The 19848-nt window shown below is 35.3% G+C and overlaps 1 protein-coding gene across 5 annotated transcripts in view; it reads right to left on the bottom strand.

The window, feature by feature from the left end:
• Positions 1–19848, bottom strand: part of Afg2a (AAA ATPase AFG2A) — a 174279-nt gene that overhangs the window by 116453 nt on the left and 37978 nt on the right. For all 5 annotated transcript variants that reach the window (XR_013109776.1, XM_034499853.2, XM_034499854.2 and 2 more), the window contains exons 11-14: positions 15997–16206; positions 11050–11103; positions 9438–9517; positions 5722–5848 (exon numbers count right to left, since the gene is read on the bottom strand). Coding sequence is in view for 4 of the 5 variants with exons in the window: in XM_034499853.2 (XP_034355744.1) it covers positions 5722–5848; positions 9438–9517; positions 11050–11103; positions 15997–16206 (471 nt within the window). In the remaining variant the exon portion in view is untranslated. The remainder of the gene's footprint in view (positions 1–5721; positions 5849–9437; positions 9518–11049; positions 11104–15996; positions 16207–19848) is intronic.

Below are 19848 nucleotides of genomic sequence, written 5' to 3'. Positions count from 1 at the left end.
TCTGCCAGGTCTGCTGTTGTGTGGACCCCGGATTCCACCTGAGACATACTGGAAGGTCCACTCAATCCAGATATACAGAGGAACAAATGAACTCAGAGCTTCAGACAACATATCCTGAGATATTCTAGAGGAGACACTGCACCCAGAACAGCAGACACCTAGCTGGACTACTACCTTGGAGGCACCATATCCTGAGGCATCCTAGAGGTACCACTGTAATCAGTGCAGCTGGAAAAGATCACAGAGACATCTGGACCCCTAGGAGATCAGACACAAGCTAGATAACTAGAAAGACAGGCTTCAGTCAGAGACAGCAAGTACAGGCAGCACTAGAGTTAATCAGATGGCAAAAGGCAAGAGCAAGAATGTAAGCAACAGAAACCAGAGTTACATGGCATTATCAGAACCCAGCTCCCCCATCAGAGCAAGCCCTGAACACCCCATCACACCAGAAAAGCAGGAATCAGAATTAAAATCACTTCTCATGATGATGATAGAGGGCTTTAAGAAAGACATAAATAACACTCTTAAAGAACTTAAGGGAGAGCACTGGTAGACAGATAGAAACCCTTAAAGAGGAAACACAAAAATCCCTTAAGGAATTTCAAGAAAATGCAACCAAACAGGAAAAGGAATGAAACAGAACCATGCAGGATCTAAAAATGGAAGTAGAAACAATAAAGAAATCACAAAGGGACAATACCCTGGAGATAGAAAACCTAAAAAAAAGATCAAGAGTCATAGACACAAGTATCACCAACAGAATACAAGAGATGGAAGAGAGAATCTCATGTGCAGAAGATACCATGGAAAACATTGACACAACTGTCAAAGAAAATGCAAAATACAAAAAGCTACTAACCCAAAGTATACAAGAAATCCAAGACACAATGAGAAGGCCAAACCTAAGGATAATAGGTATAGATGAGGGGGAAGACTCCCAACTAAAAGGACCAGTAAATATCCTCAACAAAATTATAGAGGAAAACTTCCCTAACCTAAAGAAAGAGATGTCCATAAATATACAAGAAGCTTACAGAACTCCAAATAGTTTAGACCAGAAAAGAAATACTTCCCACCACATAATAGTCAAAACATCAAATGTACAAAACAAAGAAAAAATACTAAAAGCAGTAAGGGAAAAAGGCAAAGTAACATATAAAGGCAGACCTATAAGAATTACACCAGACTTCTCACCAGAGACCATAAAAGCCAGAAGATCCTGGACTGATATCATACAGACCCTAAGAGAATACAAATGCCAGCCCAGACTACTATACCCAGCAAAACTGTCAATCATTATTGATGGAGAAACCAAAATATTCCCTGACAAATCCAAATTTACACAGTATCTCAACACAAATCCAGCACTTCAAAGAATAATTGGTGGAAAACTCCAACACAAGGAGGGAAACTACAACCTAGAAAAAGCAAGAAAGTAATCTTCCAAAAACCCCAAAAGAAGATAGTTACACAAACATATCTCCACGGATGTTAGCCCAAAAGCTTGGATTAGCGAAGACTCAACCCACAGACCACATGAAGCTCATGAAGAAGGAAGACCAAGAGGGGATGCCTCAGTTCTACTTAGAACGAGTAACAAAAATGCTCAAGGGAGCAAATAGGCAAACAAAACATGGAACAGAAACTGAAGGAGGGGCCATCAGGAGACCTTTCCACCTGGGTATTCACCCCATGTACAGCCACCTAATCTGTTATTGACCCCAGGTGGAAAGCAACAATACCAAACAACCAGAGCCCCCCAGGGTCTAAACCACCAGCCTGGGAACACATAGGGAGGGACCCAAGACTCCAGAGGTATATGTAGGGGAGGATGGCCCTGTCCCATAAAAAAAAATGAATGAAAAATGAATGAATGAACACACAGTAGGGGGGGGATGTGAGGGCGGGGAGGGGATAGTGAGGGGGGTAGGTGTGGTCACTGCCTCATAGAAGCATGAGGAGGGGGATGGGATAGGTTTCTGGGTGGTGGGAGGAAGTAGGCTAAGGGGATAAAATCTGAAACGTAAATACTACAACCAATTTTAACAAGCGAGAGAAAAAAAAGTCTTCAGAACCAACATCTTTAAAAAAAAATGTCAGCCCCCTGGGGGTGGGAAATTTTTTTTTCTTGATACTAAAACTTGTTCTAAGAATTGTATATTGCAGAATACACAGCCTTGGTGTATCTACTCATCAAGCATACTGAGCAGACCTGACCAAACCTCTGATGTCCTGGAATTCCATCTGGATTCAGTGAAGACACAGCATCAGAGGCTTATCAACTTACTCTCCCCCCCACCCCTCCTCTAAAATCTCAACGCCCTTAATCAGCTTGAAGAAGTTAAAGAAGAGTCAGCGCCCTATTCCCTGAGCTTGGGGACTAATGTGATTAATAATGGTCTGTCTTTCTAGGGACAAGTAGTGGTTTTGTTGGAACAGGGGGCATTAGCTAGGACTTACTGCATAGCCATAACCTACTGGTAGAAATCTGTATAATTATAATCAAGATGAAGTTATAATTTCTTAAATGGTACAAAATTTACTTTGATCTCAAATTTAAGGTTTTCATTGGCACGAGCCTCTTATTAATATAAAAATGAGATGGATATTGATACACTCATGGGCATTGTACCTGTATAACACATTTAGGAATACAATGCCTAGACCCAGCCCTTTTTTAACTTTTTTAACTGATTTGGGACGGTTAACCTATGAGTTAAGGGACTATAGCAAATTCATATTTTTGAGTTTATTGTTAGGGTGTTTTCCATATTTTACTTAGAAATAGCTGAGAGGAGTTAACGGAAAACAGTCCAGGTTACCTTACATGGATAGTTGGTTTTCAAAACATCAGAAGTCCATAGAACTGATGCTACAAATATTTATATATTAATGTTCATAGTGATTAGAGACCTGTCTGCTCCTGACAGCTTCCTGTCGCGGATTCTAAGAAGAAATTGAGCATCCTTGGAGTTACTCCAGTTGTGTGGTAACAGCCACTAGGCAAGAATTGCCTCTTTCCATCTACAGACAAATTACTGTCCAGAAAAGGACACACATGCAGAACAGTCGACTGATTATATCTGCCTAGACAGAGTAATCAGTCCTTAATAATCCTGCATCACCAAGGTCTGTCAGATGATTCTGGGCCAGAAGGCTGAAGATTTGATGCTCCAACGTTCGGTAGTATAGGGGCTTTTCAGGTGTTCAGAGGTCTCTATAAATTGGCTAAGTTTTAGAAGCTATGCTTTGTGCTTCCCACAATTATAGTTAACTCAGTCATTCTGGATTTCTGACGGGGTTGAAAACTTATAGCTATTTACCGTAAGAGAAAAGATTTGAGTGGATGGTTGTCAGCTGACATTCATCCTAAAGCCAGGTTCAGAACTAAATGTTTTAGTTAGGATAGATGACAGAGGTGCTGGTTAGTCAACAAAATGATGGACTGGGTATTAAGACTATCTTGTACCTCACTGGTACAAATTGGCATAATTATGCTCTAATTGTATTTTGAGAGAAAAGTTTCATTTTAACAGGAAGGGTGATGTGTAGGAGGAGCTAAGGTAGGAGGAGTACTGAGAGGAAGAAGAGGAGGAGAAGAAGGATAGGAGAAGGTAGGTCATGAAAGAGAGAAAGGGGGGAGACAGGGAGGCAGATATTCATGTATCTCCACCAGTCAAAGATAGTTGTTATATCTAGGTTGGTCAGTGGGTTACACCTCTGATTGAACAATTCCAAACTTACAACGCTTATGATTAACATTATTTTAAAAAAATGTATAAATGCAAAAAGGAAAAGGGGGCATGGGATAGGGGTTTTCTAAGGGGGGGGGAATGGGGAAAGGGGATGGCATCTGAAGTGTAAATAAAATATCTAATAAAAAAATAAAAATAAATAAATAAAAAAAAAATTCATTAAGGTAAAGAATTAAAAAAACTTGTCTCCTGAATCAATCAATAAGTGGCCAATTCGAATGGAACAGACAATTTTCAAAAAGCCAGTAAGTACAGAAAAAGAATCTTATCCCTAACAAGGAGAAAAATGCAAATCAAAACTAAACTGAGGCTCCACTTCACACCAGTCAGAATGAAAACCATCAAGAAAACCACAAATGCTGGAAAGGACAAAGGTAAAAAAAAATAAAAATAAAAATAAAATAAAATAAAAAATGGCACTTAAATCCTGCTGGTGGGAATGTCCAAGTATAGTGTAGGCCGCTTTGGAAATCAGCATCCAGGATTCAAAAAACTAAAAGCAGAATTAACATGACTTCCTTTCTTCACTCCTGGGAATATACTCAAAAGCACCCAAGTTATACATATGTCCTAGTTAATTAAGGTTTCTATTGCTATGGTGAAACACCATGACCAAAACAACTTGGAGAGGAAAAGGCTTTTGCTTCCAAATTACTGTTCTTTATTTTAAAAAGTCAGGACAGAAACTCAAACAAGGTAGGAACTTGGAGGCAGGAGCTGATGCAGAAAACATGGAGAAGTGCTACTTACTAGCTTGCACCCTCTGTCTTGCTCAGCCTGCTCTCTTACAGAATCCAGGACCATCTACCCAGGCATGGCAACCCCTATCTGTTCTAGGATTTATAACCTTTATGTGAATAAGGCAGTCTTCAAGGATCTCATCATCACATTCTATACTCCTTGTTAAAATTCAGTGCTACCTTTCATACCACTCTGTGAGATGATCCATGTCCTACAAAAGTTCAGACCTCAGTTGGCTTGTGTAAACACAGCCAGCAGTAAAGGGAAAGTTCTCTTACCTACATTTGACCAAGAACATTCACCACACAGCCAAATGCTAACTAAATAAAAGTGATCATCTAACAGCAAGGATCCTTCTTATCTTCAAAAGGATTATTTAAAAGTCACAATTTTAAAAGCACATGTATGCACACAAACACAAAGTTACATCTAAGGTTCATACTGGGAGAAGAGAATCCATTATTATTTTCATTCTAATGTAGTGAAAGTGACAGTCATGACAGCACTTCTACAAAGTTATGGTAGGTGACCTAATTCTATCGAGTGTGAAATACATTTAAAATACCATAGATGAAAATGCTATAAAATTATCCAGAAGTCTAAACTAGATAGAAAAAAAGCAAATCTTAAATATTTAATTTTCAAGTGAAATACACTGGAAGTTTCTGGCAGCAGAGGGGGACAGAGGAACAATGGAGAGTTACAAAATACTTCCATTAACAGAGTAGTTCCCTGAGTAGCTTTGGTCTGGTCCCAGTCATACTATCCCTTTTTCTTTGTAATTCTCAATAAAAGAGTCTGATGTCCTGAATTAGAAATAAGCTGGCTAGTTCAGTCTAGCTTAGTTCTTCACTCAGAAAATGATGTCCTCCAATACTGCACTACACTGGTTACAGCTACCTGAGAATAAAACCCGGGACCAGATTGTTCAAGTGTCCTACATAGCAGTACAAATGGGTCATGCACAGTCAAAACTTCATCTGTAACTTTCCTGAACCTTGGGAGACTGGCTTGCTAAGTAACAACATGAGGTTTCTGTTGTCCATATCAAATATTAGTAAATTTGCAGTAGGTAACAAAACAGTGAGCCCATTCCACATCATCTGGCATCTTTTTAATGAAAAACTAAAAAAGGAATGCAACAAAAACAAACTAAAAAAAAAAAGACATAAATCCAATAACCTGTTTCTTGGTTTTTACAACATATCATTTTCTTTCTTACCTTGTCTATTCTATCTGGGCGATTAGTAGCTGCCAAAACTGTCACATTTTTTAGTTGTTCAATCCCATCCATTTCCGTTAACAGCTGAGCCAAAACACGGTCTGCAACATTTCCAGCACCTGAAGAACTGGTTTTTTGAAAAAGGTTTTTAAAAATCTTCTTTCTATCCCCCTAGATATCACATTTAATATTTTAAAATTTATTTATTTTACAAGAAAACAATGTATCTGCACTCAAATGTATGCCTGACAACTCATTAGTAATTGAATTATCATATCAAAAATTATATCCAAATAATTTCCTTTCCTAATCACCAAACATGCTGATTTTTCTAACACTAAAATGGTAAATGAAAATGGGACTGGAAAGTGAGACATAAGGTTACTTCAACAAGTTCATCAAACATACAAAAAATTAAAGTTAGTCAAAATTTACATTTGCTACATATTGACAGGGATAGGCAGTAAAAGAAAAGATACAGTATGATATAGGCTCAGAGGAAGGCTGACTTACATGAAAAATTCTGCATATCCCACAACAAAAGAGATGCCGCTAATAGTTTTTAAATACATGGGAAATATCAAGCATTTTAAAAATACAGCAAGCAGGCAAATAGTTGGCATCATCCTAATTTCTTGCGGAACAAACTGGCTCATGTATGAAAGTCATTTACAAAGCCAGTTACACACACATGCATACCCCCATACACACATACTCACACACATACAAACACACACACACCTTCAATTAAGTAAAAAAACTGAGAACACTTTTATCAAGATCACAAGATAACAATTCTCATTCATAATCACAATTTCCTCATATCTACTTAGAACTATGAATTACTTAATCTGTGAAATTAAAAAGCATTGTGAGTGTGTTAACACAGATATCCAGTGAAATATGCTTGAAAGGGATGGAAAAAAAATACAGGGTTTTTCTCTACCATGGGATAAATGTTACCTTTATGTTAGCTGCTGTGACAGAGCACCCAGCATAACCAGCATGCAGCATAATTACTGACAGGACTCACATATCAACATACAGTACAAGCCCCAAAACTTGACTGACTATCCACAAGACAGATCCTCTTATCCACAACTTTCAAGTGGACATGAGCTGTTTTATATAACTGCTGATGCAAGTTTTATTTTCAAGTCCTGTGCAGTATTTAAACTCTCCAAAATCAGACAGTATATAGAGCCTGAGGCCTAATTCTTACAGGACAGCCAGCCACCTTTTAGGTAAATAGATCTGATACCTAAGTAAACTTTTAACATTTTAAACAGTCTTTAACAATCAAATTAGCAAAGGTTCTATGAGTTCACAAATACTAGATTAATAAAGTCAAAGCAAAAAAAAAAAACCCAAACAAACCCCAAAACAACAAAACCAAAAAAGAAACCCACAAAATACCCAAATGTTAAAGTAAAGTCAATCAATAAAACTTAAAAATTAAAAAACAATAAAAAAATTCAGTATAATCAAATGTAATTAAAAATATCAACAATACCTGTATACAGACATAAGTAACAAAACAAAACTCAGTTAGGTATTCTGTCAGAGTACATCAAATAGATTATCTTAAAAATTAAATACAACATGGAAGGGCTCCAGCACAGTACTTAGCGCAAATTACCAAAAGGTAGTAGTTACAGGCACCATCATTATAATTATGACTCTCACTAACTTAAGAAAGACGCATATAATCTTTTAAAGATACCATAAAAAACTGAAATGGAGTCTGGCCCACAAGTATTTTCTGCTTTTTAAAAAAGCATGGCCACAGCTAGAGATACAGGTTAGTAAGAATGTTTGTCTTGCGTGCCCAAACCTTGGGGTGACCTTCAGAACGTATTTAAAAAAAAAAAAAAAAAAAAAAAAGATGAAAAAGAAGAGAGGGAAGAAGGAAGGAGGAAGGAGGAAAGGTCAGGGTTAAAGAGAACACAATTGAAGATTTTCAGAATCTCAGAAATAACACAGGTTGAAACAGATACATTCAAATCAACTCTATCAGTTCCCTACAGAGCCTTCATTACAACATAGTAGAAAGCATCCCTTAATCTTGCTAATGGAAACCATCAATCTCATACTGCAAACAGCTCCCCTGATCTGCTTTCTAACACCCAGGCATGACTGGAATGATCAGCCTATATTCAATATATGACCAAAAGTCCCTTGTTCCTAGGCGTTTAAGTAGATCATATATTTGTCATATACTTGTAGAGTTATTTACATTTAATTTCATGGTTTATTTCATGCTCAAATATAGTATCCTGGCTCCTTGTAAGTTCTCAAGAAATGATTTATTTTGGATAGCCATGATTTACATATATATTTTCCAGAAAGTTTTATAATGCAAAAATGATTTTAAAAAAAATCTCTCCAAACCTGACAAAATACTTTCAATAGCATTTTATAAGAATGTGTACTTAGATACAAAAATGCTTTACCCAGGAAATAAACTGTATTTAAAAAAAAAAAAAAGTCCCTACTCTTGGCTTCTTGGGTCTATACCAACAGTTCTCTTCACTTAATTAAAAAAAAAAAATCTTGGGGGATCCTGGGGGTAGTTATATGTTTTCAAAAAAATTGTACCCAGCATGTGTATGTGATGATTCGGGATCATAACCTATAAGCAATTAGATTGGTCCATATAACATTTGGACCTAGCAACTTAAAGTAATACGGATTTTTCTACTGAAAAAAAGTATTTTTAAGTGTAAAAGAATGGCCCTTGAGCATAAAGTAAGAGGATACCTTTTCTACAAAATGAATTAGTACTATTCATGATTAGCAGCCATCTTTTTCAAAATGTTTTCTCATCAGCCCAAGAAGTGTGTTCTAGTTGAAAAAAACTGAGAATTTTAAGAGCATATACTACTACTGTTCTTACGGAGGACCTAGGTTCAGATACCAATGCCCATGTCAGGTAGCTCATAACTGCTTGTAACTCACATGACCCATCACCAAAAGGAAACGGGCAGAAATGATGTACTGAAATCTATTTTCAAAGAAAGATCACTACCATGAGTATTATGGTAATTTCTGAAAACTGATTATATCACAGTAACAATACATTTGAAATGTTCTAGTACTTAAAACCCTTTGAGCATCTTGACAGTAAGGGTCAAGCAAACATCTCAAAATTTAAAGAAAACTTTCTAAAATTTAAAGCCCTTTCAGTCCAATCATTTTAGATAATTTACCTTCTATTTTATTGTGAGACATTTATTCTAAAGCACTCTAAAATCTATATAATATCATTTTTTTTTCTCCCTGGCAAGGTTATTTATATTGAAGTTGTTTTAAGATGAGAGCTTTCTGTTTTAACACAAAGGTAGAAACATAAAAAAGTATTTTTGTGGGGGTAGCTGTTTTTGTAATTTTCTTCTATTAAACCAAATAATTGTATTTAATTCAACTTTGTTTTCACTTTTAACTAAATATATTTATCAATACTATTACTTCCAGTATATAGCACTAAAAGACCTTTGTAGGTAAACTGAAAGTTAACTCAAATGCTTCAATTTTATCAGTATGTTTTCCAGTTGTATAGGAAATGATTATACAAAGTGATTAGATGAAATAAATGGGTAATGGAGAAGTTAAGTGCACAGATATAAAAATAGTTTCTAGAAAAAATAGAGTAATAGATTATATGCATAAAATATTAATTGCTATTATTTAATATGCTAATATTTAATGTTTCTTACCTGCCCCTTTCAACAGCCAAGGCATCAAGTTCATCAAAAAAGATAATGGAAGGTGCTACTGCTCTTGCTTTACGGAATATCTAGTGGAAAGAATACCATAGTAGACCAGATTGGCAAATGCCAGAGAATTACAAAATTGTTTCCTACTGAAAACTATTTAAAATCAAATCTATCATACATAAAACTACCAGCCTGATTACTTCAGTTATACCTTTTAACAGATACCAAAAGCACTGTAGTGATTTAAAAGTAATTTCTTTAGTGGTCAATAGACTACCAATAAATATAGTATACGAGGAAGACCAGTTAAGTAAGCAGAGAAACCCCATTAAATCCCAGCTCCATCAAGTGTTGTGTGAGTTTCAGCAGACAAATTTACTTCTCCAGACTTCAATTTTCACATTCAGAAAATGATGGTGGTAATAATACAAATGGAGCTCAGAAGATTAGGAAATAATTAACAAACTATGTATAAAACATTTGGCCCAATACCTGGAACTCAATAAATAATAATGCATACACATTAAAACAGCTATATAAAATGCTCATATATCTCCTAGTCATACTTGCTTTAAGAATGTATAGTAAAATGTTGATACAAGACCCAGGCCAAGAAAAAAATGTTCAGATCTTATAGGACTATAGACTGGCTTATCCCAAGCCAAAGAAAGCTCCAAAGCCAGCATTTTACCCAAATGAAACATTCAAAGGACAACATGTGGAAATAAGCCTGGAAGAAGGCAGCATGGGCAGGAAAAATCCAGATACGGATCTCTTATAATTTAAACTATTTTTTTGATCATGTACTACATGATCATAAAGATATAGGTGCCAGTACAATATTAGTAAATACTGCCTTTCTTCATACTGTTATTATCAACTAATACTTTAAAATAGTATCATCTATATTTTTAAACAGAAAAGACAAAACATGATTTTAAATAATTTCTTGTGACAAGACATTCAAATCCCCTCTTCACAAATATCCCATATCTAGTTGTGTGTTCTTGTCCTTACAGAGTTTCTATGAACAGATGAACATATGGAGACACTATGTGAGGCAAGTTAACATCTGTTTAGGAAAGTCATGGCATACGATCAAATGGTGACTCCAGTTGCCCTAACTTGGCCCAACAGCTAGAATGAAGAAGCATTAATAGTCAGGAATTGGCATTTAAAGTTTGACTTTAATAGTCAGCTTACAGAGGAAAATACATTATCTAAACCACCAGAACAAGTACGGTCAAGTCAGTAAGATGTGTTCAAATATGAGGCTTATTCAGTATAAAAACAGCTATCTAATATAAAGGCTTAAAATCCCATAGATTCACTGCCCTTCATAAAAACATATATTTCTTTTACAAACATGAAAGAAGGGGAAAAGCTAGTAGTTCTTAAAAGTAATTTTGGGTAAAAATAAAAGTTAGGATAGTATGATATTTAAGAACAAACACAAAATATTAAAGAGTACTCAAAATTGCATTTTAAATAATAAAATAGTATTTGCTTGAAAAAAAAAAAAAAAATCAGACTACTTTCCATTACCCAAATCTAAACAGAAAATTACACAGAAGAATACAAGTGTGCGTCTTTCACGGTATAATCTTCTTACCTCTCTAACTGCTCTTTCAGATTCACCAACATATTTATTCATTAATTCGGGCCCCTGTAGATTAAAAAAAAAATGGCTAAGTGTCTTCATACAGTCAGCTATATTTTCTTTTTATTAAGGAAAAAATACACAAAAAGAAAATAAGCCGAAAAAAATCATTTATTTAAATTAGTTCCTTTAGCATGCTTACTACCTCTGGGTGTTATTTATACCTAAAAAATTAAAGCCAAACGTCCTGAAGCCACAAATCAATACAGAAGAAAGGTTGTAACTAAACACGTTTTATAATACCTTGTTCTCTAGCTGATTATCCACTTATGGAGTTTTATGATACACTAGTCATGGTTTAGGCACCAAAGATAGAAAAGGCTAATTTAGAAAACCTACAGAGAAATCACACATGTAGATTCCTAAGTTTAATCACATCTGTTTATTAGTTTATACCTAAATCTATTAAATTAATAGCCCTATCAGATAAGTAGAGACATCAAAAATATTCTTCTTACAGTTCTATAAACTCTGAAAACTAAGCAAACAGAGTAAGATTCATACAATATACGGTATTTCCTTAAAGTCCATAAGTGTTTCCACTGTCAACACTACATTCAATATGACTAGGCCATACAGGCACTTTTTAGTCATTACTCTTGCCAGGAGTCCTAGGACCACCCGCTTTGTTAACCACTCCAGAATCACACTCTCATAACCACACTAGATACAGCTCTATAGTGTGTGGTGCTTTCTGCTGTCCAAGTCTGAACCACCTTTTAGCTATCTATTTCTTTCTTGTCTTCAGGTATTCTTTGAGAGAAATCAAACTCTATCAAATTGTACTAATCAGCTTTACCAAGAAAATTCCTGGCTTGCCTGTGCAAACAGAAATTAGTTACTTTAAAAATAATATTATAATTATTTATATATTTTGGGTTCTGTAGATAACAGACTCACATATTACTTTTACTGTTCTTTTTTTGGAAAAAAAATATCCTTTAGAAATGTGAAAATTATTATTAGAAGTCTGGACCAAAACAAGGGGCAAATCGGATTTGGTCTGAAAACTACAGCCTGCTACAGATTTATTCATTACAATTTTTAAAAGCTCATTTCTGTGAAATATTCAAAACCATCTACAATATCAATGCTGTAATTGTTGGGGAGCAAACCCAGGCTTCAATATATTAAAAAGATTCATGAGATACTGAGAAAAATCAATAATGTGTATCAACAAAACCCTACAATTTTAAATCATGTAGTACTACTGAGGACATATCCAGTGATCATAACTTCTAGATACATACACACTCTAAGGAGACCATTACTTACACACAAGGAAACACATGAAAGACCATTTACTAATGCACTAATTACAGCAACAGAAACAAAACCTAAAAAAAAAAAAAAAACACATATCATAGTAATATAAAATAAATAAAAAATTTGTAAAGTCCTCATGAAGTGGAAACTGCATTAAGTGTCGGGGTGTGAATGGAGAACCAGAAAGAGAAAAACTAGAAAGAAGCAAAGGCAGCAAGGAAGCTACTCTAAGACTAAAGAAGTACAACCTTGCACATGTTCAAGCAGTTAGTGTTCAGAATGTTTTGACTGAAAATTTAAGGATGTTGTTACATTCCAAACCTCCCCACTGATTAGCAAGATTATTTTGCATGATTTCATTTGGCAAGATTATTTCTATAGTCCAGCAGTATGATGAAGAATAAAGACTGTCCTTTTATGGTATTACAGAAAGTGCTTTTCACTGACATGTGCTACTTTAGACTTTCCTAAACATGACCACAGAAAGGCATTTCAAATGTGAACCAAATATGCTTCAAGCCCCAACCAATAAAAAAAGTTTTAATGAGCACAATGGGTTTTTTGTTGGTAAGAAATTTTTATGCAGATTTTATTCAGTTTAGGGCAACTAATTAGGCAGCTTGTGTCCTGACAAAGAACAGAAAGGAAACTGATGAAGTCACTGTTTTTATTGGATGAACATACCAGTACAGTATTACTACTGTTATTCTGGTAAACACTATCCATAAAATTAAAGGGTATGTTATAAAATACTAATATAATGAAGACCTTTTAAAATCCAGACATATTACACACAGCTTTTTAATCATCTAGCTTAAGAGTAGTTAGAGAATGTGGAGAAATAATTTTATTCTCTTATAGGTAATGGTTCTAAAGAAGGCAATTCAATATCAATACTAGAAGACGACTATGATGATTTTGTGTTCTCTTTTACTGAATAAACTGTCAGTATCTTAGCACTGTTAGTAGAAATATTAACACAACTTAAATCTACTGTATAAACAGACTTGATGGCATACGGGATATGTGAAATCATACCAAATAGTTGAAATATCTGAGGACCCTTCATTCCATTACCATGTAGAAGTAGACCACCAAAAACCAGGGAAGAAACAAAGGAAGGTGATGGGAGAGTGTGACAGGGGAGGGAGGGAAGATAAGAAGATGAATAACACAGATTTGAAACTTCAACTTAAGAATTTAGCATTATGAGAAGACTAGGCTAGAATAATTCCAACTCAGGCATTACTAACTAGCAAAAGCATTAATGCAAGACTGTTAGGCCTCAAAAGAGTATGTGATTTGTATTGAAGTACAGGCTTAATGCCAGCACAATGCAACACAGAATGCTACAATTGTTATGCTGCATTGCTCTGGAATTCAATATATCAAAGCAGTTTCATTACCAAGGGAGGTTACTTCAAGGTTGAAGTTCAAGCTGTTAAAATTCACTGTATTATAGTACAGAGTTACAAAAGTTTATACTCAGTTTTTAAAGACAGCTAGTATATTTCATAATCTGCTACCATACTTTTTGATCAATGAGATCCTGTGTGTGTGTGTGTGTGTGTGTGTGTATACACTCATGCCTGAAAAATGGAAGTCATCAACAAGCATGAGTTAATTCTGTGAAGCCTTGCTAAATATCTGATGTGTATTGTTTCTGATGTGGTAATACTTTCTGAATGTGTCCCCAAAGGGTTCACATGTTGGAAGTTTGGTCTCTAATGTGGTGAACTTTTATGAGACAGAGTCTAGTAGATCAATGAAGGAATTACCCTCAGAAGAAATGTTAATTCCTGTGAGATTCTGAATTCCTGGAGATGAGTTGTTACAAGAGGCAGCCCAGCCACTAAATCATTCTACCTCTTTGTAATCATCTCTTTAACTTACCTGTACTTTTGTCATGACACTATCTACCATTAGGCTCTCAAGACTTTTAGCCTTCAAATCTATGTGGTAAATCACTTTATCAGTTAGCCTGCTTCAGGCATTTTGTCATAATAATAATAATAATCCTAAAAAAATACTATCCTGCTTTAATCATGGTATACATATAAATATATGATTGTATATATATTAAATATATACAATGTCATAATTTTAATTAGAAATATTAAATACAAAGAAGTGAAGTAAATGTCCAAAGTCATACAAATAAATGGCAGTGTGGGGTTCATAGCTCATAAATGTTTCAGGTGACAGAGAATTGCCCTAAACTGTTCACTGAGGCAGGTTTTACTGAGGCAACCAAAAGGGCACAGCAGCTGAGTTGAGTTACAGGCTCTAAGTCCCAGCAAGAGTTCAAAGTGATAGGGTGCAGGACTGTCGTCTCCATATCCAGAAGGGAAAGGAGCCATCCTTTCACTGCACAAAATACCAACACTGCAAATAAAAAGGTGGTGAACAGAACAAGTTGCACAGATGACTTAAATCTTTCTAAATAAATAACTGCATAGCCTACTTTGAAAATACTGCATTTTAAACATCAATTTGCATCTAACTCTAAGATTGGGATGAAAACAGTATAGTCTATAAGTCTTACATTTACTGAGTTTTATATTATTTTAAAAACAATATACCAATCTTTAGAATGTATACTGTTGAGACCACAGAAGATTTTTGTTTACAACTTTACTTACCAAATAACATCAGCAACTTGATATTGCTACATTTTACCCACTATACAGCATGTGTTATACAGGTAAGTGTGGTCAAGAAAAACCATATAATTATTACTTTATTTGGTCATATGCTATTTTTAGCACCCATAGCAAAGATTTTTATTGTTCAAATTTGCAAAAAAAAAAAAAAAAAAAAAAAAAAAACAACAAAAAAAAAAAAACCTCAAATATCAAAGAATATGCAAAAGTATTTGTTCAACTGTCTTACTAATCTGGGGAGAACTGAACCTGACTTAGCTCTCTGTTTCATTATTTTACAGTAACAAACTCAAGTATGAGCTTGTCACCTCAGACTCTTGCAGTATTGCTCTGTAATAATTTCCTGGAGTTTTCCAGGCTTCCCAGGGTGTGGAAATGTGCCTGACACCTGCCTGGTAGTCTGTGCTATTACAATTCAAATCAAATGTTTAAGGTCTAAGTTGTGTAGAGTAGGCAAATTAACCAAGTGTTCATTAAGGTAAGTATGAGGGAATATGCTCACTAAAAGTAAAATGTGCAAGTGATAGAATTACATAGAGGCACTGTGAGGCAAGCATCTGGAAAAATCAGTATCAGCACACACAAGGCCATTCTGGAGAAATACATCCACAAGCAGGAAAACAGCAAGTGTGAGTCAGATGTGCTATAGGCAAGTAGAAGCTCTAAAAAATGGGAGGGATTGGCACAAAAGGGAAAACTGTACCTGTCAAAAATATATACTTCCCAATCACTCATTTGGGGAAAGGAGATGAAGAAAGATACATCTCATCAGAATTCTGACTGTACCTCAGTAGCTCTACTTAAGTTGGGTATTTGTACCAACTTATTTCGTATCTTGTCTGCTCATATTTTACTGTCATCTACCTCAAAAAAAGAAATAAAAAGCAACTGTTCCTTATGGAAGAGACATCATACAGGATGTAAGGAAAGAAGCTAAAGTAGATTAACCATTGAAACTCCAACATCCTACCTTTATCGCTAGAAAGTTCAACCCGCTTTCATTGGCCAAAGCCTTTGCTATCATTGTTTTTGAGCATCCAGGTGGCCCATACAAGAGAACTCCTTTAGGTGGCTGAATACCCATTCTGTGGAAAGACTTAGGATGTTTCAAGGGCCATTCCACAGCCTGTTTCAATTTCAGTTTGATATTTTCCAGTCCTCCAATATCTGACCAGGATACCTATAAAACAAAATTTTTTTTCCTTTTTATCATTAATTGTAATTTTAAGGACAAATGACGCCTCTTTAATTAAGTATGTATCTTCATTGAATTCAGTAGACTGTAAGTACAGAATGACTTCTTTATGATACTTACCGCAAGTAAGTTAATACAGTGCTCCTGCTCAAAGTAAAAACAGTACCGCAACAGAACAGAAAAGTACATCATTTATTTACTGGGAATTTTGCATGAATGGTGTAGTTATATCATTTCTACCCTCCCTCTTCACCCTCTAGCTCCTCCCAGAAACCCTCAATACCTCTCAAATACACTGCCTCTTATTCTTTACTATCATAGGCACATACACAAACTTATAAATACAGCATGTTGAGTTCATTTGGAGTTTACATTCGTATGTGTTTAAGGCTGATCATGTGGGAGTAGATGACCTATCCAGAGGATCACATTGCATCATTTGGGAGTAGATAACCTATCCAGAGGATCACATCACAACAGTCTGACTCTCGATCATTCAGCACTTTTCTGATCGCTCTTCCAAAACTTCCCAGAACCTTAGGTGATAGTTTTGTTATGTTATAGCTGGGCACTCCACGATGAGGTGTTATCTGCATTTTGTTGAGTTATGGATTTCTGGAAAAGTTTCTGTCCCCTGCAAAATGATGCTTCCTTGATGGAGGGTTAGAGTTATATTTACCTGTACGTAAATATTCAGAATTTACATTGGTTTATGGAAATGGTATTAGTAGGCTCTCTTCTCAGCTCACCAGTCATAGGTAGTAGGCTACATTTATAAGTAACAGGTCTGAATTCCTTCCTAATCAATAGCTCTTAATAGAATCAGATGACTGTTGGTTATCCCTAGGATATGTGCACCTTTCTGAATCCCGTTGTAAAATAAAACACTTTTAAATCTAAATTTTCATAGGACAAAAAACTAAGAAAAACAAAACATGTCATCAGTAAAATACAAGCAAGAGGAAACTAACCTGTTACAGAATAAGATCCTTAAAATATTCAAGAATTACAAGGGGTAAATTAGCAGCACATATAGTTATATATTGTTTTAAAAAAAAAACCCAAAGAAAAATTAATGTCTCCTTGTTATATAATTACTGCTTCCTATATAAAACTGTTTAATAAGTTATTGCTAAACCTTTTAGATGATTTTTTTAAAGTTTGTCTCATTTGTTAAAAAAATAGTTTGAGTCAGTATCTAGTATCCATGTTCTGAAGTGAAACAACTGTCCAAAGCCGCACAGGCAAATAAATGACAGTGTAGGTTTCACATCTCATAAATGTTTCAGCTGACAGAGAACTTCCCCCAACTATTCATGAGGCAGGTTTTACTGTGCAAATCAAAGGGCACAGCAGCTGAGTTACAGGTTCCAGTCTTAGCAAGAGCTCAGAATGATAGGGTGCAGGACTGCACTTTACACACCAGTGCTATTTCTCTAATTGTGTGGCCTGTTTCCTCCATATCCAGAAAGAAGAAAAAAAAATATTTTGTGGGATTCTAGTAGAATCTTTATATCTAGGGTAAACATAAAATGAAACAGTTGTTTCTCAGTGTATGTAGGGTAAACACAATGAACAGTTGTTTTCTAAAAGTACATTGATCTCGAAGAAATCACTATGCAGAACAGTGGTTAGTGTTCTGTTATCTATGGAGTTCTTTTTCTAAATGAGCTTTACAACTTTTGCATGATTTTGGTCACAAAAGTCCTGGCACACCTGGAATGTCTTGCATTATTGAGTACTGCAAACAGTGTACAATGAAGACTAAAGTTATAGGGGTGTGATGTTTTCCTTCAGGAAACATACAGATTAGATTAGGAGCTTTTCTAAGAGAAACTTTTTTAATCAAACAAACAAACAAACAAAAAACAAAAACCAACAACCAAACTTTTGTGTAACAATCGATAAACATGCTTCTACAAGAAAGTTTGAGATCCAGTTCATCTAAACTATTCCTCCCTGCAACTATATTTTTGAGTGACCCTCTCAATCTCCAATTGACTCGCTTGACTGAACAAAATACCAACAATTTTTAATTTAAAAAAAATTTAACAAAATGATTTTAAGGTATAGTTTTGAAAATCCTTGAGGTTTTGCTTTTGGAATATAATTAAAGTATCTTCAAACCTGCTTCTTTTCTCACCTAAGAAATATCTATGAAACAAAGCTGAGTTTTTGCAGGGGAATAGGAGCGTGGTCTCACCATTAAGCCTAGCTATTCTGAAACTCACTATGCAGACAAGGTTAGGTTGGAAGCCACAGAGATCAGCCTCTTTCTGTGTCTGACTTCAGACTGCTGTAATTAAAGCATGTATCACCACCCTCAGAGAAAATATTCTTTATAGATTTACATATAAACACAGTTCAGGGCACAGGCTATGAACTAGATAATGTACAATGAAAACACGAGAGTAAGACATAAATAAAAAGTTTGAAAAACTAGGAACTGCATATATATGTGTATGTGTGTCTGTGTATGCGTGTGCGTGTCCAATAGAAAGGGCACTAAGTACACTAAAAAACAAAACAGAAAGAAGCTTCAGGAGCTCTCAGAAAGAAAACATTAATTCTAGCTAGCTGGAAGATAATTTGAAAGCTAACTCTTGAATGAGGGGTAAGATGTGAAAACAAAAAAGGGAAGAAGGGAGGGAGGGAGAAACAGAGAGGAAAGAAAGGAAGAACAGGAGAGGGGAAAGAGGAAAGGGCTCAGACAAAGAAAGAAGGAAATAATGAAGTCACAGAGCAGAGAAACCTAGAGCTAAATAAAGCAGATCAATAGATTTTGAACATATTAATAAGTCTTTAGAAGCTTTTAATATAGATATAGTCTGATCTGCACTTCAGGAAATCTACAAGATTTATTCATGAAACAACAAAGTGCAAGGAGATGGAGGTAGTAAAATAAAAAAGAACAGTATGAACTTGAAATGCATAAAGATTTTGGTTATCTTTAGATATAAAACTAGCTTTCCATTTCTTCTTCTTCTTCTTCTTCTTTTTTTTTTTTTTTTTTTTTTTTTTTGGTTTTTTGGAGACAGGGTTTCTCTGTGTAGTCCTGGCTATCCTGGAACTCACTCTGTAGACCAGGCTGGCCTCAAACTCAGAAATCCGCCTGCCTCTGCCTCCCAAATGCTGGGATTAAAGGCGTGGGCCACCACTGCCCAGCCATTTCCTCATTTTTAGTGTCACCAAAATGAGTAAATTTATCTGCAGTATCATTAAGCTTAGTGAGATGGGTGATATGACTCCTAGCCTTCCTATAGTATGCTACCACTTAGCTGATGTGCATACCAGATTTCAACAAAACAAAGCAATGTTCCCCATGCTTGGGCAGTATATGCTGATGTTAGTAAAAGCTCCAATAAAGGCAAAGACATAGCTGTCTGAGTCTGGTTATACCTGTGCCTTATGCTTTCTGAGTCTCTAGTTACTACTAGACATTTTAATAGCAATTTGTATTGGAATACAGGTTTGCACTGTAGACCTTCAAGACATATAAAGTAGAAACTTGGTAGGTGGTGTTGGCATGTAATGTCCTGTAAGCAACCTCTAACAAATCCATTCTATTCATAAAACTGGACTTTTACAAGCAAGTCCAGTTCAAGTTTGTAAGCAGGCACTTCTTTT

Source organism: Arvicanthis niloticus, chromosome 4 (genome assembly GCF_011762505.2).
Source record: "Arvicanthis niloticus isolate mArvNil1 chromosome 4, mArvNil1.pat.X, whole genome shotgun sequence".
NCBI lineage: Eukaryota > Metazoa > Chordata > Mammalia > Rodentia > Muridae > Arvicanthis > Arvicanthis niloticus.
Note: the sequence above shows the minus strand (reverse complement) of the source record. Positions and strands in the feature narration are given on the sequence as shown.